General features: G+C 36.4%; 1 protein-coding gene across 1 annotated transcript in view; it reads left to right on the top strand.

Annotated features, from left to right (window-relative positions):
* UHRF1BP1L (UHRF1 binding protein 1 like) overlaps positions 1 to 26586 on the top strand; it is a 111330-nt gene extending 84744 nt beyond the window's left edge. Inside the window, exons 13-21 of the mRNA XM_025403257.1 lie at positions 3480 to 3673; positions 4000 to 5504; positions 5787 to 5962; positions 12479 to 12621; positions 13378 to 13528; positions 15438 to 15691; positions 15988 to 16096; positions 23822 to 24015; positions 25884 to 26586. Coding sequence (XP_025259042.1) covers positions 3480 to 3673; positions 4000 to 5504; positions 5787 to 5962; positions 12479 to 12621; positions 13378 to 13528; positions 15438 to 15691; positions 15988 to 16096; positions 23822 to 24015; positions 25884 to 26003 — 2846 coding nt within the window. The 3' untranslated portion in view covers positions 26004 to 26586. The remainder of the gene's footprint in view (positions 1 to 3479; positions 3674 to 3999; positions 5505 to 5786; positions 5963 to 12478; positions 12622 to 13377; positions 13529 to 15437; positions 15692 to 15987; positions 16097 to 23821; positions 24016 to 25883) is intronic.
* The last annotated feature ends 1209 nt before the right edge of the window (positions 26587 to 27795 follow it).

Genomic DNA, 27795 nt, shown 5'->3' with positions numbered 1-27795 from the left:
GTTCTTTCTTATTTGGGTAGGCTCTCTCAGAGGTAGTGTCTGGGACTGAAGGCTGTTGTTCAGACTCTTTTGTCCCATGACATGTTCCCTTGAAGTGGCATTATCCCTTTTTTTTTTTTTTTTTTGAGACAGAGTTTCACTCTTGTTGCCCAGGCTGCGGTGCAATGGCATGACCTAGGCTTACCGCAGTCTTCGCCTCCTGGGCTCAAGTGATTCTCCCGCCTTAGCCTCCCGAGTAGCGGGGATCACAGGCGTGCGTCACCACACCCGGCTAATTTTGTATTTTTAGTAGAGACGGGGTTTCTCTATGTTGATCAGGCTGGTCTTGAACTCCTGACCTCAGGTGATCTGCCCGCCTTGGCCTCCCAAAGTGCTGGGATTACAGGCGTGAGCTACTGCACCTGGCCAGTATTCTCCCTTTTTTCCTATGGGTGTGGATTCTGAGAGCCAAGCTATAGTGATTGTTATCTCTCTTCTAGATCTAGACACCCAGCAAGTCTACCAGGCTGTGGGCTGGTACTGGGGGTTGTCTGCAGAGTCCTGTGATGTGAACCATCTGTGGCTCAGCCATGAGTACCAGTCCAATATTTGGGTTGTCTCTCGGGTCCTGCGGAGCAATCTGTGTCCTTCAGAGGGTGTATGGGTCCTCTCAATTTTCCTGATTTATTCCTGTAGTCGTTCTGGAGCAAAACTTCACTATGTGAGCCTCCACACACTGCTATGTCCGTACAAGTTGGAGCTGCAAACTAGTCCTGCCTCCTGCCTGCCACCTTGTCCCTAAACAAGTAATTTTTCTTCAGAGTTAAGAGTAGTTTCCAGTATTTATGACTTCTAAGCTGTTTTTTTTTTTTTTTTTTTTAGATATTCTTTTCTTTTTTTTTGAGACAGCCTCACTCTGTGCCTAGGCTGGAGTACTGTGGCACAATGATGGTTCACTGCTGCCTCAAACTCCTGGACTCCAGTGATCTTCCCATCTTAGCCTCGCTAATAGCTAGGATTATAGGCATGAGTCATCATGTCCAGCTAATTTTAAATTTTTTATAGGTACAAGATCTCACTCTGTTGCCTGGGCTAGTCTCAAACTCGTGGGCTCAAGCCATCCTCCCGCTTTGGCCTCCCAAAGCGCTGGGATTACAGACATGAGCCAACACTCCCATCCATCTAGGCTTGTTTATACAAGTTTTGTTAGCAGGTACCAAAGGAATTATAATTTCATTCTATAATCTGTACTTTTTTTTTTCTGAAAAAAATTAACAAAATTCCTTCCTTGCGTGTTAAACTTGACCCCCGTAGATACCTGGTAGTGGAATTTCTAGATTATGTTTAACTATTTTTTAATTTAATTTTTTCTTAGAGAAATTTTCAAAAATAAAAGTAGAGAATATAGTATGTTGAACCCTTATATAGATGAGTTAATTTTCATTCCTCATTATCTCTATTTTGAACAGTACTAAATGTTCCAACTTTTATAATCTCTTAACTTTCCTTTTACCATTGTGAAAGTAACATATGCATTATATTTTAACAATAAAGAAGAAAAAGCCAAAAAAACAATGCTTGTAAGCTTGCGTTTTGGAGACATCTACTCAAATGTAAGTATATTCATTTGTTAGGGCTGCTATAACAAACACCACAGACTAGGTGACTTAACAGAAATTTATTGTCTCACAGTTCTGAGGCTAGAGGTCCAAGATGAAGACTTCAGCAGGATTGTTTCTTCTGAGACTGCTCTCCTTATAGATGGTCATCTTCCACCTATGTTTTCACATGGTCTTCCCTCTGTGTATGTGTGTTTGTCCCTCCTGTTCTGCTTTTATAAGGATATGAGTCACAATGGACTAGGGCCCACCCAGTGAACTCATTTTACCATAATTGTCTCTTTAAAGGCTTTAGCTCCAAATAGATTCTGAGCTACAGGGAGATAGAACTTCAGTAAATGCATTTTGGAGGGACACAGTTCAACCCATAGCAATAAATATAGCGTTGTTAGTCTTGTTTTTTAATGCATGTATTTCTTTTACATATTTAATTTGCACCCTGCTTCTTTTCTTTAGTGATATCAGAATATTCAATGTTTCTACAAGCTGCTTTTAAGTATTATTAACTACATAGTAATCTATTTTATAAGTAGACTTCTGTTGGAAACCGCATATAGATCTTTCTAGTGCTTAGTGTCCTGGGTTCGTTTTTCAGTCCCACATCTGCTCTCAGGCTTCTTTCTGTGCTCTAGCTCTTGGGCAGCATTTGCTCCCTAGTCTACTCTGTGGCTGCCATCATCAATCAATCTACGTTGAGATATTCCCTCTCCTTCCTTTCCTTTCAGAGTGTGATGCAGTCTCTGCAGCACTCAATTTATTTCTATTCCCAAAGGCAAGCACCTACACTTCACAATTGCATGTCTCTGATAGACTTAAATTGTAATTTTTCTCTGTTTGTATCTGTCTCATGTAATAAACTATGACCTTTTAAGGAAAAAGGACCATGCCCTATTTCTTTTGGTGTTCTTTGTGCTTAGGGTAAGACAGACAATGTAGTTGACATTTAGTGGATCTTAAAGGAAAGTGAATGAATAAGTGAATAACATAAGCAAGTAAACCATATTCAGGACATTGTTACAGTGTTCCCTCTCCACTGGTGTCTCACACCTTAGATTATTTTTCTTAAATTTAGTCTAAATGCTCTAGATATGCATAACTTTAGCTTTGGTAGGAATAAATATGTCTGAATTTTTAGAATAAAAGATCTTCATCAAGGTGCTCTGAAAACAAAATGACTGGTATGGTAGAAAAATATGTGTATTTCAGGAAGCGATGTACCCTCTAATTGTAAATATTAGTTTATTTTGGGAGAGCTATGAAAAAGAGTGAATTCATTTTATTGTTGAGGAGATACTTGGTTTTCACATTGCTCCAAGCACTATTACAGGCCTTGATTAAAAGTGGGGAATAAATTTATGCGTGGTCCCTCCTTTCAAGGAGAACCTGCTAGCATAGCACTTGCATAAAAAATTGGTCATTAGACTTAGCTCTCTCATTTTAGAGGATTTAGATTAGGATTCAGGTTGTAAAGTCTACAGAAATACATGATCGAGGACCACTTTGATGTGATACTTCATCAAGAAGGTAATGTTTTTACAAGTTCTTGGTGAATACAACCTTAGGAAAGAAATTGAAACAGTGCTTCCTGTTTTATGCAGTTAGTTTTAGATTAATTTATATATTCAAAATATTCATGTGTTTTGTATATTTATATGTTATAGATATTTTAAAATATTAAAACTTTTTTTCAGTTAGGCATGGGAAATTTTTTTTGTCTATCTAAATGTGTTTGTTATTCACATGTATCACTTTGATTTTGTAAATAACACCTCAAATTTGTTTTAAGAAAGAATAAAACTGACTAAACATGTATTTTTTGTTCTCAGGGAAGATTTAGAAACATACAATTAAAATTTTTTTAAAAAAATCTTTTCTCCACAGTTCCATCTCCCAACCTCTATAGCCAGCTGAATGCACTACAGTTTACTGTGGATGAAAGAAGCATTCTATGGTTAAATCAATTTCTGTTGGATTTAAAACAGAGTCTTAATCAGTTCATGGCTGTGTACAAGTTGAATGACAACTCAAAATCTGACGAGCATGTTGATGTTCGAGTTGATGGCTTAATGTTAAAGGTATCGTACAAACAAGTAGTAGTAATGATTTAATTCAATTTTGTTCTTTTTATTTTGCAATTTATTTTGTGCATATATATATGTTACATTCATTATTAATTCATGTTATTGTTTTTTAAAAGATTCTCTTCTTAGTGGTCATGTAAGTCCCCTTTACTCAATTTAATAAGATTTGAGGGGAAGAGTTAGTGTTTTATGTCTTAATAGGAAAGTAGTATTTTGGGGGAAAGGTCAAGAAAAAGAATTTCTGAGCTAAGTCATGTTCTTTTATCTTTAAGATGTGTGGATTTGACAGTTGGATGAGATTAATTTTTCTTCTCTTCTAGTTTGTCATTCCTTCTGAAATGAAATCTGAATGTCATCAAGATCAGCCACATGCAATTTCTATTCAGAGTTCTGAAATGATTGCCACAAATACAAGGCACTGTCCAAACTGTCGACATTCTGACCTAGAAGCTTTGTTTCAAGACTTTAAAGATTGTGATTTTTTTAGTAAAACATATACCAGCTTCCCCAAATCTTGCGACAATTTTAATCTTCTACATCCAATTTTCCAGAGGCATGCTCATGAACAAGATACGAAAATGCATGAAATTTATAAAGGAAATATTACTCCCCAATTGAATAAAAACACTCTTAAAACTTCTGCTGCCATGGATGTTTGGGCTGTGTACTTTTCTCAATTTTGGATAGATTATGAAGGGATGAAAAGTGGAAAAGGACGGCCAATAAGTTTTGTAGACTCATTCCCTCTTTCCATTTGGATTTGTCAACCAACAAGATATGCAGAGTCACAAAAAGAGCCGCAGAGTTGTAATCAAGTATCTCTAAACACATCACAAAGTGAATCTAGTGATCTGGCTGGCCGATTGAAGCGGAAGAAACTGTTGAAGGAGTATTATAGTACAGAGTCTGAGCCCTTGGCAAATGGTGGTCAGAAGCCTTCTTCATCAGATACATTTTTTAGATTTTCCTCTTCCTCGTCAGAAGCAGATATTCATGTCCTAGTTCATGTTCATAAACATGTCAGTATGCAGATTAATCACTACCAGTATCTGCTCCTGCTTTTGCTGCATGAGTCACTTATTCTTCTTTCAGAGAACTTAAGGAAAGATGTAGAAGCTGTAACTGGCAGTCCTGCTAGTCAGACATCCATTTGTATTGGAATTTTACTTAGAAGTGCAGAACTGGCTCTTTTGCTCCATCCAGTGGATCAAGCAAATACTCTTAAGTCTCCTGTTTCTGAAAGTGTGAGCCCAGTGGTACCTGATTATTTGCCTACAGAAAATGGGGATTTTTTGTCTTCAAAAAGAAAACAAATTAGTAGGGATATAAATAGAATTAGAAGTGTAACTGTTAATCATATGTCAGACAATAGATCTATGAGTGTTGACCTTAGCCATGTCCCTTTAAAAGATCCTTTGCTTTTTAAATCAGCTAGTGATACAAATCTGCAAAAAGGCATTTCTTTTATGGACTATTTATCAGATAAACATTTAGGGAAAATAAGTGAAGATGAAAGTAGTGGACTTGTTTACAAAAGTGGCTCAGGAGAAATTGGATCAGAAACAAGTGACAAAAAGGATTCATTTTATACAGATTCAAGTAGTATCTTAAACTACAGAGAAGATTCAAATATGCTATCATTTGATAGTGATGGTAATCAAAACATACTTTCAAGCAGTTTAACTAGTAAAGGAAATGAAACCATAGAGTCCATCTTTAAAGCCGAAGATTTGCTTCCGGAAGCAGCTTCACTCTCTGAAAACCTGGATATCAGTAAAGAAGAGACCCCCACAGTTAGAACACTTAAATCACAGTCATCTTTAAGGTAACAACATTTTATTGGCCTTTTTAAAAATTAATTTATTTTGTGGAGTGTGTGTGCCTGTGAGTGTATTTTGTTTTGAGGCAGGAAAGCTCATGACAAAATAAGGCATTGTTAACATGTGAAAGAGTAGGTGTTTCAAAATATGAAAACACTTTGAGCTTATATATTTAAGTATAATTTCAGCTATGGATGCTATATACGTATTTTAATTTTCTTAGACGTATTTTTTAGATAGAATTCTTTTCTCTATATCTACTAACTTTCTAATTATTTTGTTAACAGTGGAAAGCCTAAGGAACGTTGCCCACCCAACCTGGCTCCTCTCTCTGTTTCTTATAAGAATATGAAAAGAAGCTCTTCACAAATGTCATTGGATACCATTTCACTTGACAGCATGATATTGGAAGAACAGTTGTTAGAAAGTGATGGAAGTGACAGCCATATGTTTTTGGAAAAAGGTAAAGTTATGATATGGTTTAAGAATTCATATTACATACATACACCTTAGGAGAAAAGGGATGCTTTTAGTTATATTCAATAATTGTTAACTGTACCCATGCTTTTTAAAGTTGTTGAGCATAACTAAAAACAAATGAATATTTTTAGTTATATTCAGTAATTGTTAATTATTAATAATACTTAGTTATTTTTAGATATATTCTAATTGTTCATTATAGCCCCCCAAAAAAGACTTATTTATACATACATGGACTATGCAAGAGTACCTAATTTTCCTCTAATGGTTGTTCCATTGTTTCTTTTAACCAGATACTCCTGCCTCTCTATGGCTGAGATCCAGCAATTATATGTATGCAGTCACTTAGACCATAAAGCAGCCAATATCAAGGCTACCAGCCTGTATTACAGAGACTCCTATATTTGGAAATTTGATTAGATGGGCTTAATTTGTATGGTGAATTCTACTGATTTACAAAATTAGGATTCTTTCACGTATATGATAGTATATAGTGGAACTACGTGATTTTCCCATTTTATTGAGAGACAACCAATGCCCTAGTAAAGACTGCTAGAAATGAATTAGAAGGTGTTTGTTGCATCTCCTTCATTAAGGCATTGAGTTTGTAAACAGGAATTAGAAGTATGGGCCATAGTCAGAAAGTAGTTGCTGCAGACACAAAAACATAGGAGATCAGAGGCAAATATGAATTACTATGTTTTTTCTTTTCTTTTTTTTTTTTTTTTTTTTTTGAGATGGAGCTTCACTCTGTCGCCCAGGCTGGAGTGCAGTATTGTGATCTCAGCTTACTGCATTCTTTGCTTTCGGGTTCAAGCAGTTCTCCTGCCTCAGCCTCCTGTGTAGTTGGGATTGCAGGCATGCACCACCATGCTCGGCTAATTTTTATACTTTTTCTAGGGATGGGGTTTCGTCATGTTGGCCAGGCTGGTCTCAAACTCCTGACCTCGAATGATCCATGCACCTCAGCGTCCCAAAATACTGGGATTACAGGCATGAGCTGCCATGCCTGGCCTGAATTACTTTCTGTTTGAAAGGAAATAAGCCCACTGATTTAGTTGAAAAGCTTAGATTAGATAATTAGTAACATAAATATAACAAGTATGTAATAAGTAATAATAGAATATGTATTACTAATGTGCCATAATAGTAGCTACCATTTGTTGCCAAGCAATGTCTGTTTTGTTCCGCTATCACAGAATACCACAGACTGGGTAATTTATAAAGAACAGAAATTTATTTCTCACGTGTTCTGGAGATTGGGAAGTCCAAGATCAAACCTCATCAAATTGTAAGGATTGTAATTTGCAGTCCTCTGTAGGTCAAGAGAAGCTACCTGAAGGCTGTTTTGTAAGGGCCTTAATCCCATTCATGTAGGGGCAAGCTCTCATGGGCTGATCACCCGTTAAAGGCCCTACCTCTTAGTACTATCACTTTGCCAACACATGAATTTCAAAGGGACACATTCATACCGTTGCAGGTGCTTAAATAGTTTACTTCTTTTAATTTGAATTACAACTCTGTAATAATAGAAGCTAACATTTATTGAGCATTTACTTTGTGTTGGTACCATTCTATATGCTTTGTATATATTTTAATGAATTTAAACCTCACAACAATTCTATCAATAGTATACTGTTATCTTCAGAGAGAGGTTAAATAACGAATCCAAAGTAACACAGCTAGTTAGTGGTTTAAATTCAGGTATTTTGGCTCTAGAGCCTATTGTCTACTATGTACCAAATTGCCTCAGCCCTATGAGGTATAAGTGCTTATTCTTATCCTTTTACAGATACGGAAACTGAGGCTCCTGAAGTTTAAGTAGTGTTCCCATAGTCACATTATTGTACGCAGAGCTGGGATTGTCTTTCTGGTTATTCTTGCTATTCTTTTTTTTTTTTTTTTTTTTTTTGAGATGTAGTTTTTTTCTTGTTGCCCAGGCTGGAGTGCAATGTAACGATACTGGCTCACTGCAACCTCTGCCTCCTGGGTTCAAGTGATTCTCCTGCCTCAGCCTCTCAAGTAGCTGGGACTACAGGCATCCACCACCACGCCTAGCTAACTTTTGTGTTTTTAGTGGAGACAAGGTTTCACCATGCTGGCCAGGCAGGTCTCGAATTCCTGGCCTCAGCCATCTCAGCCTCCCAAAGTACTGGGTTTATAGGTGTGAGCTACCATGCCCATCCTCTTGTTTGTTATTCTAAGCTAATATTTACTAGGGACTTACTATACCAGTTACTATCGTAAGCATCTTACATGTATTTAATCTTCAAATAAATTGAGGTAGGAACTGTTATCTTCATTTTAAAGGTGAAGCAAACAAAGCCTAGGGAGGTAAGCAGCTTGCCCAAGGTTATGCAACTAGTAAGTGGTAGAGTTTAGCATTTGAACCCAGTTAGTCAGACTTCAAAGTCTGAACTCTTCTATCTGACGCAAACATGTCTTCCTAAAAAATTTTACCCTTTACACAAGTCAGAGAAAAATCTCTCTACTAGATTCCAGTTTACTTTATCTTGGTGGGAGACACTAGTCAGTTTACCTTACATGATAGATGATATTTAATAACAACAATAGCAAACATTTATTGAACCACCCCTAGTCATACTGCCAAGTGCTGTAAAACACATTATTTAATCCTTAAGACCATCATATGAGGTGGTTATTATTATTGATCACTTTTCTATAGATTTAGAAACTAAAGCTTAAAGAAATAAGATATCTTGTCCAAAAGTTGTAGCCAGCAAGTAGTAAGAGGCAGATTTGTCAGCTATTCTGACTGATGAGCCCAAGTTTTTAACCAATCATTAAGCTATTCTAGCTCCCCAGACTTGGGGAATGTGTACCATACATAAACAAAAATTCTCAGTCTAAGTCTGATAATTCATAGCAATCTTCTTTCCAGCATATCACTTAAATGTAGAAGAGGTACTGATATGTGTCATGAAAATCTATTCAAGATTCACAGATAGCTGTAGTTCCCCTGTGCCCCCTTTATTGTTTAAAATCCTACCTTATCAGAGGATTTTTTTGTCCTTTGATCAAAATATACTTCAAAAACAATGTTCTTGTAGCAGATCACCCTACTTAATCTGAAAGCATCAGTGGTTTTATTATTTCTAATAAATAATAGTAAGGAAAAGTGACTACCACTCAATGTGGAAAACTTGGAAAATACAACCATAATTTGGAGAGTAAAATCACCAAAAAGTCTCTCTCACATTCACAATATATCAACTGTTATTTATTTTATGAATTTGTATATGTAAACTCCTTTGAAAATATTTTTAAGCCTGTATAAAATTATCATAAGAATGTACCATAGCCTTTTAAAGATTTCCCTGATGTTGGATGTTTAGATTGTTTATAATTTATCAGTTATAAAAGTGCTATAATTATATTGTTCACAAATTTTTGTCTGCATTTTTGATGACTATCTTAGAATAGATTCCAACAGTAGACTAGGATCTTAAAAAGTGTGGACTTTGTGTATAACATTTTAATGATATACATTCCTGGTTCTTTTGAACAGTGACTTATTTTTATGTCAGGGTCATTAATTTTTATTGGAAGGAGACTCTTGGTATTTTGTTTTAATTTTACAAGAAATATATGAATATTTTCTCATTTTAAAAGGAGAATAAGGGTGATACTAAGGTGATAACTTCAATTTTTACTCTAGGCATTTCCTTAAACCAGATAATATGGTCTCCTTGATATCATTCCCCATTGCAGAAGTAACTACCATCAACTTTTGGTATATATGCTTCCAGGCCTTTATCTATGTATTTTTTTATATGTGTGTGGGTGTGTCAGATACATACAAAGGTATGTGTATACAAAAAGATATGTATGTGTATGCGTGCATGTATACATATTTGTGAATGTATGTACATATTTATGAACACATAAACAACATAGCTACCTCTGGTCCCTAACTAGTCTTTCCACATCTCTTCTTATCCATTTGCAGTTCATACGTTATTCTATAGCCAAAATATATATGTATTTTTTTATACCAAGTCTCTATCGCCCAGGTTGGAGTGTGGTGGTGTGATTTCGGCTCACTGCAACCTCTGCCTCGTGGGTTCAAGTGATTCTTCTGCCTCCTCAGCCTCCCGAATAGCTGGGATTACAGGTGTGTGCGACCACACCCAGCTAATTTTTGTATTTTTAGTCAAGACTGGGTTTTACCATGTTGGCCAGGCTGGTCTCGAACTCCTGACCTCAGGTGATCCACCCGCTGCGGCCTCCCAAAGTGCTGGGATTTCAGGCGTGAGCCACTGTTCCTGGCCAGGCAAAATACTCTTTTAAAAAACACAAATTTGGCCAAGCATGGTGGTTCACACCTATAATCCCAGCATTTTGGGAGGCCGAGGTGGGCGGATCACAAAGTCAGGAGATGGAGACCATCCTGGCTAACATGGTGAGAACCGGTGTCTACTAAAACTACAAAAAATTAGCCAGACAAAGTGGCACATACCTGTAGTCCCAGCTACTTAGGAGGCTGAGGCAGGAGAATCGCTTGAACCCTGGAGGCAGAGGCTGCAGTGAGCTGAGATCGCACCACTGAACTCCAGCCTAGGCGACAGAGCAAGACTCTGTCTTTAAAAAAAAAAAAAAAAAAAAGGAGGGAAAAAAAACCCCACAGATTTGATCATGTCATTTTCCACTGTACTGCTGATAACTTGTAATTGCTTTAAGGCTATTAAGTTAAAATCCTTAACATTACTGACAATCCTCTGTGTGATGTGGCCCCAGCTTACCTTTTCTGATGTTTTCCCATGTGCTCGTTATACTTCAGATGGATCATAGTTTATTTCAGTCTTTCTCTCACTTTCCTTACTGTGATAAACTTTTCCATCTTAGTCTGTTGTAGCTGTTTCTGGAATGCTCTTTTTATTCTGTTTATTTTATTATTTTTACTTTTAATTAGAGTTGTTAAGGATAACTCTTGGCTTCATTTTTCCCACTCATTATTTTATCCACTCAATGTTTTTCGGAGTGTCTTTTTGCTCTCCTTGCAATTATTCTTTTCCATGTAAATTTTTAAAAAAATTTTTTTAAAGGGGGCCAGGCACAGTGGCACACGCCTGTAATCCCAGCACTGTGGGAGGCCAAGGCAGGCAGATCACTTGAGGTTAGGAGTTCAAGGCCACCCTGGCTAACATAGTGAAACCCCATCTTTACTAAAAATACAAAAATTAGCTAGGCATGGTGGCGCGTTCCTGTAATCCCAGATACTTGGGAGGCTGAGGCAGGTGGAGGTTGCAGTGAGCTGAGATCGTGCCACTACACTCCAGTCTGGCCAATAGAGTGAGACACTGTCTCAAAAAAAAAAAAAAATTTAAGGGAATCTTTGTTTTTTTTTTTTGAGATGGAGTCTCCCTCTGTCATCCAGGCTAGAGTTCAGTGCAGTGGTATGATCTTGGCTCACCTCAATTTCTACCTCCCGGGCTCACGTGGTCCTCTGCCTTAGCCTCCTGAGTAGCTGGGACCACAGGCAAGTGCCGCTACGTCTGGCTAATTTTTTGTATTTTTGGTAGAGATGGGGTTTTGCTGTGTTGCCCAGGCTGGTCTTGAACTCCTGGGCTCAAGTGATCCTCTCACCAAAGTGCTGGGATTACAGGCATCAGCCACTGCACCCAGGCTCGTTCACTTTAGCAGAAATACTATTTTATCACAGGTGTTCTCTTAACCCCTGATGATGTTAGGAACCCCTTATGAAATGCCTTTATTAGCCCCTCATACCACAAGAGTATTCACAGGTATCTTCCCTGGGCCATTTATTTAATAATTTGTTGAGCACCTACCACATTGCCAAGCACTACATTAGAAGCTGATTACAGAGTAGTAAATATAATAATAAATTGAGACTTATGTTTTGTATGTCTTTAGGTTTTCTTACCTAATTTTTTAATTCATTTTTATGGTATTTTTAAAAAGTATTGATCTGTAATGGCTACTGAATTTTTTTTTAAATTGTCTTTTACCACAGATAGTTGGAGAAATATTGAATTATAGCACATTCATTGTTTGATAACTAATTACAATCTAATTTTTCTTGGTCCATTTTTTAAAGGAGGCAATGCTTGAGAAAGAGTTGAAGGGGCCGGGCGTGGTGGCTCATGCCTGTAATCCCAGCACTTTGGGAGGCCAAGGCGGGTGGATCACGAGGTCAGGAGATCGAGACCATCCTGGCAAACACGGTGAAACCCCGTCTCTATTAAAAATACAAAAAATTAGCCAGGGGTGGTGGCGGGCGCCTGTAGTCCCAGCTACTCAGGAGGCTGAGGCAGGAGAATGGCGTGAACGCGGGAGGCGGAGCTTGCAGTGAGCCGAGATGGTGCCACTGCACTCTAGCCTGGGCGACAGACTACATCTCAAAAAAAAAAAAAGGAAACAGTTGAAGGGATAGTTCTTTTTTGTTAAATAAACATACAGTGTTAGATGATGTGTAAAACTGATTTTAATTTATTAATTTACTTTTGTATTATTTCAGGAAATAAAAAGAACTCAACTACAAATTACAGGGGCACAGCAGAAAGTGTGAATACTGGTGCAAACCTACAAAATTATGGTGAAACTTCTCCAGATGCCATCAGTACAAATTCAGAGGGTGTTCAGGAAAATCATGATGACCTGGTAATAAATATTTCAGATAATTTCAGAGAGATTCTATGAAGATAAATGCCACCAGTTTTATTTCATATTTGACATGTATATATTTTGAGACACTCATATATAACATGAATTCTTAGATGGTGGGCAATTCATTTTGCAGCTTTTGTTCTTGAAAATGCTTCCCCCCAATCAATTGTTTTTCCTTTGATTTTACTTTTCTAAATTTGTTTTATCATATTGAGGAGTGAAGGCTCTTTCTTTTTTCTGTCTTGCCTTTTATGTTTTTTATTTTAATTTTTTTAAAGACAGGATCTCACTCTGTTGCCCAGGCTGGAGTACAGAGATGTGTCCATAGCCCACTGCAGCCTTGAATTCCTGGGCTTAAGTGATCTTCCTGCCCCAGCCTCCCTAGTAGCTGGGACCAGGTGCACACCATCACACCTGGCTGTTTTAAATTTTTTTGTAGATATGGGGTCTCACTGTGTTGCCCAAGCTAATGGTTTCTTTTAAGCCCTCCTGATGTAGTGAAAGACTTGAAAAATATATTTTGTCTAGCTTTTAATGAAAATCATTTTACAATCCTTGTGACCTAATTTAATAATAAATGAAAGGTTTTCACTATAATGTAACAACCGTTTTCTGTAGATAACAAGTATATTTTTGGTCTGGTAGGTCATAATTGTATTTTTAGAGGGTAACAGTAGTTTCCTGTATTATTTCTTAAATTTTGTTTTGAACTGCTTGGCATACTAATATTATTTATGCAATCATTAATAGATGTCCGTTGTGGTATTTAAAATTACTGGTGTTAATGGGGAAATTGACATCCGAGGGGAAGATACAGAAATCTGTCTTCAAGTGAACCAGGTGACACCAGACCAGTTAGGCAATATCAGCCTTCGGCATTACCTTTGTAATCGTCCAGTTGGTAAGGGTTTTTTTTTTTTTTATTAATTACTTTTCATATACAATGGTTTAATATGTTTTAACTTTTATATATGTCTCACCAGCAATCCTATCTTGGCTATAATTGAATTCAAGGAAAATTGCATTTACTTATTATAATAATTATTATTTATAGTTTGTGGTTTTTTCTACAGTGTGTGGAGCTTCAATAGGAAGACATAGTGTAATAGTTCCATGGCATAAAAGGTAGCAGGGAGGAGTGACTTTGACAAAGAAAATTTTTGTTTTATTTCATCTCCAAAAAACTCATTTTGTTTGAAATTATTCCTGGCTTTACTCCATGGAATGAGAATGTGTATGTGTGTAGATCTAGACAGATAAAAAGGCAAAATAAAATCACATTAATCAAGTTGTTTGTTGGCAAGTTCTCTTGTTCAGCAAGCTCACTCTTGTTTTTCTTGCTATGGGAAAGAACACTAACCATTACCAATTTATGGCTGTTTCTTACCTTCTATTTTAAAAAATAAAAATATTTGAATTTTGAAATATTTAAATCTTTGGAGTTACATTTGAACTCTTGCATTATTTTCTGGAGTGTTAATAAGTAGTAATAACACTAATTAAGTATAATTCTGTACCTGGAATACAAGCTTCAAGAGCAACTCTCTACCTGGAATTGTGAATGGAGACCTATCCTTGGTGTAAATAAATACACACATCTTTAATTTCTTGCAAATCTCCCCCTTTCACAAATATGCATACATTTGACCTGTTTAAGACTAGTCACACTCATGCTGAAGAAAAATAAAATACCTTCTCATTATGAATTTTTGAAAATCCATCATGAATTGATATAGCAGTCTTCTTATGAGGACCCATGGGATAAATAACTTTCATACCTCAGAAACTGAAACAGCTTTGCCTTTCCAGAACGAGTTTGTTTTTATCTTAAAGGTTATACGAGTTGTGAAACTATCATATTTTTATCTTTTTTGCTAGGGAGCTCATTTTTGGTCCACCTTTTGGTATAGGAATTTAAATAATGCATTTTAGGTTATTAATCTTAACAACTACCTTTCCCTTTTCCCTTCCATCCTTCCTTTTTTCCTTGTCTCCTCATTTTTTATCAGATTATACCATGTGCATATTGCCTCTTACTCATTTTGGAACCAAGTAACATAAAATAAATAAGCAAAATAGTTACCCTGAGTGTGAGTTTACAAGTAATTTACTTCAGTGGTTTCACTAGGAACTTACGTTTTTTAAGTTAGGTATTTTATTATTCGAATTTTAAACTTTGTTTTTAAACTATGTGTTTATACCTGTCTATGCAATCTATAAATTTTTGTGGGGGAATAGGGTCCAGGCATAAGTAAATGTAATTTTACACACACACACTCACACATACACACACTGTCTCTCTCTCTTCCCTTAATTTCAGTTTTTGGTTTGCCTTCTAATAGAAACAGTTTAATGAGGTCTTCTCTGTTTACTTTTCTGTTATTTAAAGACCCAATTTAATGAGGAAGGTGCAAAACCTCAGGCTTTGTTACTTCTTGAGAAATGGCTTAAGAGTCACTTTAAATGTCTGACTTATTTCTGGTTCACAGCCAACATTTGAATGTATACTTAGGTATACAGTCAAACACACACTAAGTATCTGAGGCATGTATCACACCTGAGTTCTATCATACATATTTTTCTTGTTATCAAAAAAACAGAAAATATAGAAAAATCAACATTATTGTAGTAGAAAGTTGCCTTAAAATATTGAAATTAGTGTGTGTACGTATATTGTATATGTACTATAGAATATCACTTAAACTAGGGGTGAATAGTAAAACTAGTATTATTTTAATGTACCACATGGCACATAATTGTAATATTATTGAATAATGCTACAAACATTTTTGTATGTTCATTTTCCTTAGGTTCCGATCAGAAAGCTGTAATTCATTCCAAATCCTCTCCTGAGATTTCTCTGAGGTTTGAAAGTGGTCCTGGTGCTGTAATACACTCTTTACTTGCAGAAAAAAATGGATTTCTGCAGTGCCACATAGAAAACTTCAGCACTGAGTTTCTTACATCTTCTCTTATGAATATTCAACATTTTTTGGAAGATGAAACTGTTGCAACAGTAATGCCAATGAAGATACAAGTTTCTAACACAAAAATAAATTTAAAAGTATGTTAATAAATAATTTTATATTTTCATGTTCCTTTTGCCTATCTGAACTTTCATTCATGTCTAAGAATGTGCCTTTTCTATAATATAAGTTCTATCAGCATTTATTAAAATGATTTTGTCTTTTTTGGTAAATGATGTAGAGATCTGTTTTGGAAATTAGGAAATGTCAAAATGTAACAGGCAGTTTTCTCACTGTATCAGCTGAAACATATAAAGATACATGTGTTATCTTTAACTCATTAAAAATATGACCGACTGAAGTAACATGGCAATGTTATTTTTCTTTCCTGTAGGATGATAGTCCCCGGAGTAGTACAATATCCCTTGAACCAGCTCCTGTAACTGTACATATTGATCATCTTGTGGTAGAGAGAAGTGACGATGGCTCTTTTCATATCAGAGGTATATATGAAAAACTGTTTATTTATTTGTGATACGGAGTTTCGCTCTTGTCGCCCAGGCTGAAGTGCAATGGCGGGATCTTGGCCTACTGCAACCTCTGCCTCCCTGGTTCAAGTGATTCTCCTGCCTAAGCCTCCCGAGTAGCTGGGATTACAGGTGCCTGTCACCATGCCCAGCTAATTTTTATATTTTTAGTATAAGAAAAAATTTTAGTAGAGATGGAGTTTTGCATGTTGGCCAGGCTGGTCTCAAACTCCTGACCTCAAGTGATCCACCTGCCTCAGCCTCCCAAAGTTCTGGGATGACAGGCCAGCCACCGTGCCCAGCCGATGAAAACCCATTTAAATAAATACCTACTCAAATTTCGAAGTTAAATTATTTACATACTGATTGTTTCTTTTCACTTATATTTCTTTTATATATATACATACATAGTAGTGGAAGATTGGCAGACACCTTCAGTACATCGTAATAAAGTATCATCTATACATGTCCCAGCCTCTACCCTGGAAAAAACTTCATATATAGTTGGTTTAGTACCTGTTGTACAAATGTGTTTTGAATATTGTAGAAAGTGAGAGAGGCCTTCAGGGTCTTACATATATCTTGATCTTACTCGTGTCTTTCAGTTGATCTCTTTCTTAGCTTTATTTCCTACTTATACTTCTTATAATGGAACTTACCTTGCACTTCTCTGCACTTTGCACATCTCTGCGTTCTTACTTGCCTTGTTATTTCTCATTGGAATTGCTCATCACTACGTGGATTTCATTCATCTTTCCATTGTTCTCTCAACTTTCTTCTTTATACTGATACTTTCTTTTTATTAATATTATTATTATACTTTAAGTTCTAGGGTACATGTACCCAGCGTGCAGGTTTGTTACATAGGTATACATGTGCCATGTTGGTTTGCTGCACCCATCAACTCGTCATTTACATTAGGTATTTCTCCTAACGCTATCCCTTCCCCAGCCCCCACCCCACACCCCCCAATAGGCCCCAGTGTGTGATGTTCCCCGCCTCGTGTCCAAGTGATCTCATTGTTCAGTTCCCACCTATAAGTGAGAACATGCAGTATTTGGTTTTCTGTCCTTGTGATAGTTGGCTTAGAATGATGGTTTCTAGCATCATCCATGTCCCTGCAAAGGACATGAACTCATCCTTTTTTACGGCTGCATAGTATTCTGTGGTGTATATGTGCCACATTTTCTTAATCCAGTCTATCATTGATGGACATTTGGGTTGGTTCCAAGTCTTTGCTATTGTGAATAGTGCTGCAATAAGCATACATGTGCATGTGTCTTTATAGTAGCATGATTTATAATCCTTTGGGTATATACCCAGTAATGGGATCACTGGGTCAAATGGTAATTCTAGTTCTAGATCCTTGAGGAATCACCACACTGTCTTCCACAACGGTTGAACTAATTTACACTTCCACAAACAGTGTAAAAGCATTCCTATTTCTCCACATCCTCTCCAGCATGTTGTTTCCTGACTTTTTAGTGATAGCCATTCTAACTGGCATGATGGTATCTCATTGTGGTTTTGATTTGCATTTCTCTGATGACCAGTGATGATGAACAGTTTTTTATATGTCTGTTGGCTGCATAAACATCTTCTTTTGAGAAGTGTCTGTTCCTATCCTTTGCCCACTTTTTGATGGTGGTGTTTGTTTTTTCTTGTAAATTTGTTTAAGTTCTTTGTAGTTTCTGAATATTAGCCCTTTGTCAGATGGATACATTGCAAAAATTATCTCCCATTCTGTAGGTTGCCTGTTCACTCTGATGGTAGTTTCTTTTGCTGTGCAGAAGCTCTTCAGTTTAATTAGATCCCATTTGTCAATTTTGGCTTTTGTTGCCATTGCTTTTGGTGTTTTAGTCATGAAGTCTTTGCCCATGCCTATGTCCTGAATGTTATTGCCTAGGTTTTCTAATTGGGTTTTTATGATTTTAGGTCTTACATTTAAGTCTTTAATCCATCTTCAGTTAATTTTTGTGTAAGGGGTATCCAGTTTCAGCTTTCTACATATGGCTAGCCAGTTTTCCCAGCACCATTTATTAAATAGGGAATCCTTTCCCCATTTCTTGTTTTTGTCAGGTTTGTCAAAGATCAGATGGTTGTGGATGTGTGGTGTTATTTCTCAGGCCTCTGTTCTGTTCCACTGATCTGTGTATCTGTTTTGGTACCAGTAGCATGCTGTTTTGGTTACTGTAGCCTTGTAGTATAGTTTGAAGTCAGGTAGCATGATGCCTCCAGCTTTGTTCTTTTGGCTTAGGATTGTCTTGGCTCTGTGGGTTCTTTTTTGGTTCCATATGAAATTTAAAGTAGTTTTTTCCAATTCTGTGAAGAAAGTCAGTGGTAGCTTGATGGGGATAGCATTGAATCTATAAATTAACTTGGGCAGTATCGCCATTTTTATGATATTGATTCTTACTATCCATGAGCATGAAATATTCTTCCATTTGTTTGTGTCCTCTTTTTTTTTTTTTTTTTTTTTTTTTTTGAGACAGAGTCTCACTCTAGCTGGGACTACAGGCGCCCCCACCTCACCCGGCTAATTTTTTGTATATTTAGTAGAGATGGGGTTTCACCGTGTTAGCCAGGTCTTGATCTCCCGACCTCGTGATCCGCCCTCCTCGGCCTCCGAATGTGTCCTCTTTTATTTCATTAAGCAGTGGTTTTTAGTTCTCCTTGAAGAAGTCCTTCACATCCCTTTAAGTTGTATTTCTAGGTATTTTATTCTCTTTTTAGTAATTGTGAGTGGGAGTTCACTCATGATTTGGCTCTCTGTCTGTTAATGGTGTATAGAAATGCTTGTGATTTTTGCACATTCATTTTGTATCCTGAGGCTGTGCTGAAGTTGTTTATCAGCTTAAGGAAATTTTGGTTTGAGACGATGCGGTTTTCTAAATATACAGTCATGTCATCTGCAAACAGAGACAATTTGACTTCCTCTTTTCCTACTTGAATACCCTTTATTTCTTTCTCTTGCCTGATTGCCCTGGCCAGAGCTTCCAATACTGTGTTGAATAGGAGTGATGAGAGAGGGCATCCTTGTATAGTGACACTTTCTTTATAATCTGATGTGAGTTCTTCCACTTCTTTTGGCAGTTTTTATACCGTTAGTTACTTGCGGTATATTGTCTATGTACTTAGTTCACCTTTAATGTTAGTTTCCCCACTCTAACAAAATTTTTAAGGTCGCTAATATAAGGTCTGTGTCTTTTAAGGTAGTGAGTAGTGGAAAGAGCATGAGTCAGTAGATCTATGTGTTCTGGGCTTCACTATTTTAGTAGCTAGTTGAAAGAATGACAAGTACATCTGTTTCATCTCCTATCAAAAACCTCATGAAATGACAGAAAACATGTCAACTAAAGAATAAAGTTATTAACAATGCTACCGAAGAAAGGAGAGGACAGTTGCAGATGTAGGAACAGTTTGTGGGAGACTCTTAAAGAGTCCTGTCCTCTGTAGTTTGGGAACAAGTGGAGACAGACATAGGAGAAAGGGAACGAAGATCAAAATGGTAGCTCTATTATGCTTAGGTTTGTGAGAAGACTCTGCCTGACTCTCTCCCAAATCTTTTAGCTCCCAAAAATTCAGGTCTGTCTTGTGAAAAAAAAAAGAAAAGAAAAGATTGCACCCTCTTGGCAGGAGGTACAGCATATACCAGAGCAAGAGACTGAACTACATATATATAGTTCTTTAAAAAAAAAACAAAAACAAAAAAAACCATCAATCAGATAAATCATACCTTCTTCCCTGGGAAGCAGTGAGAAACAGGACCAAAAGAATCCAAGAGGACTACACGACTGAAGTTCCTCCTCAAAAATAGGAGGAATCTCCCCAACAAGATACTGAGGTTAGAATGAGCCCCTGAGGCAATAGCATGAATAATATGGGCATTCCTTTTTGGAATCCTCTCCTGTGCCCGTGCCCAGTAGTAGGCCTCAGTAGGGTTTGCATATAGACTAAAATATTGAGGGTAGATTATGCAGCTGCTAAGCCCCCAGGAAGGGAATGATTCCCTATCCAGTTAACATACTTGGTGTATCTCACCCAGTAGAGCAGCCTTTCCTTTCCCATAGTCACTAGAGGTTGGCTATGGTAAATAGAAACAGCATTCATAGGCAAGAAAATGGGATAAACATAAACAAGAAAATAGGAAAATACAGGATATTCAGCAATTCTGAAACATTTGAAATCAGTAATCTCTGAAACATTTGAAAATAGCAGTACGAATCAGCTTTTATAAGTATAAACTAGAAATGCTCTCTAGCTGATTGAGTAGAAAAGGAGCTTGGTGAAAGATAATTGGAATGAATTGAATTGAGAGTCCAGAGATAAACTCTTACATTAATTGATCTTTGGCAAGTCTGGCAAAACAATTCAATGAGGGAAAGAACAGCCTTTTCACAAGTGGTGATGGAATGACTAGATAGCCACATGAAGGAAGCTGAACTTCTTCCTTATACAGGCATACTTTAAATATATTGCAGATTGGGTTCCAGACCGCCACAATAAAGTGAGTATCACAATAAAGCAAGTCATACAAATTTTTCGGTTTACCAGTGCATATGAAAGTCATGTTTACACTATTATGTCTAAAAAATGTACATAGCTTAATTTAAAAATACTTGATTTCTATCTGGGCACGGTGGCTCATGCCTGTAATCTCAGCACTTTGGGAGCCTGAGGCAGATAGATCACCTAAGGTCGAGAGTTCAAGACCAGCCTGGCCAACATGGGAAACCCCTGTCTGCTAAAAATACAAAAATCAGCTGGGTGTGTTGGCGCACATCTGTAGTCCCAGCTACTCAGGAGGCTGAGGCAGGAGAATCGCTTGAATCCAGGAGGAGGAGGAGGTTACAGTAAGCCAAGATCATGCCACTGCACTCCAGCCTGGACAACAGAGCAAGAATCCATCTCAATAAACAAACAAACTTGATTGCTAAAAAATGCTAATGATCATCTAAACCTTCAGTGAGTCATAATCTTTTTGCTCGTGCCTCAAAGTTGATGGCTGCTGACTGATGACAGCCATGGTTGCTGAAGGTTGGGGTAGCTGTGGCAATTTCTCAAGACAACAGTGTTCAATTGTTCTGTTTTCTTTTGTTGCCTGTGCTTTGGATGTCCTGTATAAGAATCCATGGCCAAATCTGAGGTCGTTATGATTTTCTTATGTTTTCTTTTAAGAATTTTATAGAATTATCCATTAAATTTAGCTCTTTAACTCAAATGTATCAATTTGAGTATGGGTAAGGATTAAAGACACATAGGTTTGTTTCTGGATTCTCTATTCCACTTGTCTGTATGTCTGTCTTTGAGACTACCGCACTGTCTTGATTACCAGCTTCCTTTAAAGTAAGTTTTAAAATTGGAACATGTGAGTCGTCCAACTTTATTGTACCTTTTCAAGATTTTTTTTGACTCTTTGGGTCCCTTGCAATTCCATATGAATTTTAAAGTCAGCTTGATAATTTCTACAAAGAAGCCAGCTCACCTTCTGATAGGGATTGTGTTAAAGCTGTAGATAAATTTGGGGAGTATTTCCATTAAATCTTCCAATCCATGAAGAATGGGGATTTTTTCCATCTATTTAGATCTATTTATTTATTTCAACAATGTTTTATAGTTTTCAGAGTATAGTAAGTTTTTTGCTTCTTTTGTTAAGTTTATTTGTATTCTTTTTGACAGTATTTTAAATGGAATTGTTTTCTTTCATCTTTGGATTCTTTATTACACATTATAGAAATGTAGTTTATTTTTGTGTATTGATTTTGTATCCTGCAACCTCACTGAACTTGATTAGTTCCAGTAGTTTTTTAGTTGTTTCCTTAGTTTTTTTCTATACCCAAGATCATATCTAATAGAGATAATTTTACTTCTTCCTTTCCAATCTGAGTGTCTTCTATTGTTTTTCTTGCCCAGTTGCCCTGGTTAGAACCTCTAAGACAATGTTGAATAGAAGTGACAATAGCAGGCCGGGCACGGTGGCTCACACCTGTAATCCCAGCACTTTGGGAAGCCGAGGCTGGCAGATCACCAGATCAAGAAATTGAGACCATCCTGGCCAACATGGTGAAACCCCATCTCTGCTGAAAATACAAAAATTAGCTGGATACACCAGCTACTTGGGAGGCTGAGGCAGGAGAATCACTTGAACCTGGGAGATGGAGGTTGCAGTGAGCCGAGATTGTGCCACTGGCAATTGTGTCACCGCTCCAGTCTGGCAACAGAGTGAGACTCCATCTCAAAAAAACATGAATATAAGAAAAAAGTAACAATAGCAGACAGCCTTGTCTGGTTTCTGATTTTGGCCAACAGGAAAAGAGTCTAGTCTTTCACCATTAAGTATCATATTAGATGTGGGATGTTTATACATGATGACCTTTTATTAGATTGAGGAAGTTCCCTTCTATTCCTAATTTGGTGAGTGTTTTTATCATGAAAAGGTATTGGATTTTGTCAGATGCTTTTACAGCATCTATTGAGATGAACATGTGGCTTTTGCCTTTTGTTCTGTTGATGTATTACATTAGTTACTTTTTGGATGATAGATACATTTGCATTCCTGGGATAAATCCCAGTTGACCATGCTTTATAGTTATGTTTGTATGTTGCTGGGTTCAGTTTACTAACATTTTGTTGATGATTATGTCCATATTCATCAGCATATTGGTCTTAGTGTTCTTGTGTGTTTTTTGTTTGTTTGTTTGTTTTTGTCTAGATTTGATATCAGGGTAATACTGCCTTCATAGAAAGTTTGGGAATGCTCCCTCTGTTTTTTGGAAGAGTTTTTAAAGATTTGATATTATTCTTTAAATGTTTGATAGAATTCTCCAGTGAAGCCACCTGGGCCTGGGCTTTTCTTTTTGGGTAGTTTTATGATTACTGATTGTCTCTCTCAGCTATAGGTCTATTGACATTGTCTTCTTGAGTATTTGGGTAGTTACTGTCTTTCTAAGAATTTGTCTATTTCATCTAAGTTACATAGTTGTTTTTGTTGTTATTTTTGAGATGGAGTCTGCATGATCTCAGCTCACAGCAACCTCTACCTCCCGGGTTCAAGCAATTCTTCTGCCTCAGCCTCCTGAGTAGCTGGGACTACAGGTGCGCACCACCATGCCCGGCTCATTTTTGTATTTTTAGTAGAGACGGGGTTTCACCATGTTGGCCAGGCTGGTCTCGAACTCCTGACGTAAGGTGATCCACCCATCTTGGCCTCCCAAAGTGCTGGGATTACAGGTGTGAGCCACTGTTCCTGCCCTAAGTTATCTAATTATTGACATACTGTTGTTTATAGTATTCCTTTATAGTGTTTTATTTCTGTGAAGTGGGTAGTAATGTCACTTCTTTTGTTTCAGATTCTAGTAATTTCTTTTCCTTGGTCAATCTAACTAAAAGTTTATTAGTTAATCTAATAATAAGCCTTTAAATTAAATCTATTAAATCAACCTTTAGTATAAAAACATAATTATGTAATTAACTTAGTTGAAGTTGACAAATTCTTAGGAAGAATTCTTAGGAAGAAATGTTTATTTAGTTGATCTTTTCAGAGAATAAGCTTTTGGTTTTATTGGTGGTTCTATCTCATACTGCTATCCTCATACTAATATATATAGATACTTAGCTTTAAATTAGATTTTCACAATTGAACTTTTAAAGATTTATCAAGTATTTGGAAATGTTATCTGAGCATGTTATTTGTTTGATCAGATTCTCACATGCTTAACACTGGAAATGATTTGAAAGAAAATGTCAAAAGTGATTCAGTGCTGCTGACCAGTGGAAAGTATGATCTGAAGAAACAACGCAGTGTCACTCAAGCCACTCAGACAAGCCCAGAGGTTCCTTGGCCTTCTCAGTCAGCTAACTTTCCTGAGTTCTCCTTTGACTTCACTAGGGAACAGGTAATGGGAAACCTAATTCAGATTCAGCTTCAGCAATTAAATAACTAAGTATTAAGATACTAATAGTTAAAACATTGTTTACTTATTTTATTAAAATGTACCGAGTGCTTGTTATTGTGCCCAGGTGCTTTGCTAGGTGCTATGGTTAGAGTGTTGGGCAAAATAAAGAAAAAATTAATACCTTCTGCCTTCCTCCAGTGCTCTCAGTATTTTTGTGATTTTTCCTTGTAGATTCTTTTTTATTTGAAAAAAAATTATATTCAAGTATACATACTATATAATTTTACTTGTTTAACAAAATTTTTTCATATTGCTGTATTTGCTTAATTTTTTTTAATGGCTGAGTAATATGGTTTTGGGTGTGCTATCATTTCTGAAACTTCCTATAAACATTTATTAACATTCAAGTTGCTTCTGATTTTTCTTTTTTTTTTTTTTTGCCATTATAAAGAAACAAAATGTTCAGCAGAGTTTTAATCTGTATGATGGAACCATAGAATGAGTTAATGCATCTGTTCAGTGAGGATTTATTCAATGCCAGCTCTGAGCTAGGGATATAGAATTGAGCAGTGGATGATCCCTGACTATTGAAGAACTCAAAGTCTAGTGGGACGAGAGTGTTCAGTTGGTAGTCACAACATACTGTGTCAGATGCTATACTACAGTTGAAGAGAAGTATAGGAAACTACCTCACTTGGTCTATAAGGCAAGAATTCTTAAGCTAGATCTAGAAGAAGTTTGAGAACTATTTGAAATTAACTGCATATATTTTAATGTATCTATGTAATGCAGAAAGTTCTTAGTTTTATCATATCCCCATACTTAGGAATGGCTATATTTGCTCCAATATATTTGCTCTAATATAGCCATTCCTAATTATGAGGGAATGGCTCTAAGAGGATAAAATACTTGAACTAAGTCTTAAAAGGGTGGTGGGGGAAACGTATTGGCCATCTAGATGAAAATGTCTGGCCAGGCGCGGTTACTCACGCCTGTAATTCTAGTACTTTGGGAGGCCAAGGCGGGCAGATCACCTGAGGTTGAGAGTTCGAGACCAGCTTGACCAACATGGAGAAACTCTGTCTCTACTAAAAATACGAATATTAGCCGGGCATGGTGGCGCATGCCTGTAATCCCAGCTACTCAGGAAGCTGAGGCAGGAGAATCACTTGAACCCAGGAGGCAGAGGCTGCAGTGAGCTGAGATTGTGCCATTGTACTCCAGCCTGAGCAACTAGAGTGAAACTCCACCTCAAAAAAAAAAAAAAAAGAAAATGTCTGATGACACATTCAGAATTTGAGTCTGGAGCTCAGGAGAGAAGTTTGTGCTAGGTGAGTCTGTTTATGATAGGTGGAGCCATGAGAGATAAGATCATCCAAGAAAGTGACTCAGGACAAGAGAAGACGACTGAGTAATGGAACTAACAGAATGTCAAATTTTAAGACTTCTTAAAAGGTAGAAGAAAAGATGAAAAGGGCATACATAGGTTGAAGGGGATATATGAAATAGTTGTGGCATAAAAGCCAAAAAAGGAGAGAGGCTGAGAAAGTAGGGTTCTAAATGTCTGAATGTCTAGAGCCATAGTGAGGTCCAGGAAAATTCATATGAAACGAAGTCACTATTAGACTTGGAAATTAGGAGTTAGTGTTTTGTATTGCTGGGTCAAAACATGGGAACATTTTTTAAGTGCTTGATGTATATTTCCAAATATTGTCTCAAAGCAATTTTCAGCTTAAGTGCACTCTTACCAGCATTGGGCATTTTTACCATCCCAAGTGTCACGCCTTTGGATACTATATAAATAGTCTGTATTTCCTGAAATGAGTAAATTATCTTATTCCCCCCCTCCCCTCCATTTATCATTTCAGCTCATGGAAGAGAATGAATCTCTTAAACAGGAACTGGCTAAAGCTAAAATGGCTCTTGCAGAGGCTCACTTGGAAAAAGATGCTCTTCTTCATCATATAAAGAAGATGACAGTTGAATAGCAGGAGTGGCAGTCAAAACTGAAATTATAGCTCTGGAGTAGGAAGGTTATATTTATAACGTGGATGTTACCAGTTAGGGGAAGAGTTTTATTTTCATGAAAAGACAATAAAGCAAAATGGAATGTGATGAAGTGATGACTATTTCAAAGCCAGTTTAGAAAGTATTAGGTACGGGCATTACAATCTTTTGGTTGTTTTGTGTTTTGGGGCTTAGCCCTCTTTTAAACTGTTGTGATCTAGGGAAGTCAACACATAGTGTAAAATAATTACATGTCTATTGAAAAGAAGATGTCATTTCCTAATTTTGATATCTCATTGTAGGCATTTTTTTTAAATGAAAAAGGAAAACCTCTTGTGTTCACACAGATTGCTGAATTGGTTTCTCAATATTTGTTAATAATTTACTATTATTTACAAAGATTCAAATGCTTTTATGACTAATGTAAAATGAAAAGAGGCTTACATTTTAAATGTTATTAAAATTATGTACTTATATCTATAATTTAATTACTGTAAAAAGTCCAATCAGATTAATAAATTATATAATTAATAGGTTTGGAAAATCATCAGCCTACTGAACTTATAAAATATCTTGAAAATCTGAAAAAAAATCATTTTAAATAATGGGTACATTGTATAAGTGGAATAATTTTCAACAGAAAGATGGTACAAATGTAAAAGTAAAAAGCACAAACTGTACAAAAGCAAAATGTTAGAGTATATGACCAAGTGATTTAAAAAGCATTACTTGTACATTCCTTTAAACATTTGTTGTTAGAAGTAAAATAGTAATTTATCCTGCTAAATTTGGCACCATTTGTAACTATAAAAATTTTGATTAATACTATTTATATTAATTTCTTTACCTTCATTTTTCTCTTTAAGAAGTTGATTGTTTTTGGAAAATTTTTTTTCCTTGCACATAAGACAATTTCATACCATTCTTACAGTATCATATTAGGTGGGTGTTTGCACATACTGAATTTATAAAGCTAGTTTTGATTAAAGCTCTATGTGAGATATATATATACACATACACAGTCTTCTATAATAAGAGTCATTGGTGAATTTTGAATTCTATTTTGTTAGGAATTAAGGTTGAAATCAACATGAAAGAAAATCATGCATTATAAAATAAAAGTACATGAGTGTTAAGAAACAGACTTTTAAAGATTTAAAATATATTTCTGATAGAATTAAGCTAAGTGGTGTCTATTTTAAAATTCACATTCTTAAACATAAATCTCTCCAAGATAAAAAATGAAATAGCTGGACTACTCTTTCTTTAAGATACTTGAAAATTTTAAACCACCTTGCGACACTTTATGGTGCTTTGCGTATTTGGCATGACATACATAGTGGTCCTTGTATGTAAGTGCTTGGGGGAAAATACATATTTCATTTACATTAAATTTTGGAGTGATTTAGGGCTTTATTGAAAACAATACCGGCCTTTCCTCCCCCCACCCCAAACATCCATTTTCATTTACATTATTTAAAATATACAGGCACTGTTTTGGGTACTAAGGATACAGCCAAGAACAAATTGATAATAGTTTACCTCAGAGTATTAAAAAAATCATAATAAGTCATGTTAATCTAAAACTGATAGCCTTAGATTAAATGTGCAGAGGTCTAATTAAAGATTTAAAATGTATAGCGTTATGTCCTTAGAAGAAAACATTTGATTTTTAAGTATACATTTGGCAAAAACAGTCTGTTATGGAAAAGAAGGATTGATGGGACATAAACTTCTTCAGAGCTAACATTGTTTCTCTAGATTCATCTATAT

The sequence above is a fragment of the Theropithecus gelada genome, chromosome 11 (genome assembly GCF_003255815.1).
Source record: "Theropithecus gelada isolate Dixy chromosome 11, Tgel_1.0, whole genome shotgun sequence".
NCBI classification, from domain to species: domain Eukaryota; kingdom Metazoa; phylum Chordata; class Mammalia; order Primates; family Cercopithecidae; genus Theropithecus; species Theropithecus gelada.
Note: the sequence above shows the minus strand (reverse complement) of the source record. Positions and strands in the feature narration are given on the sequence as shown.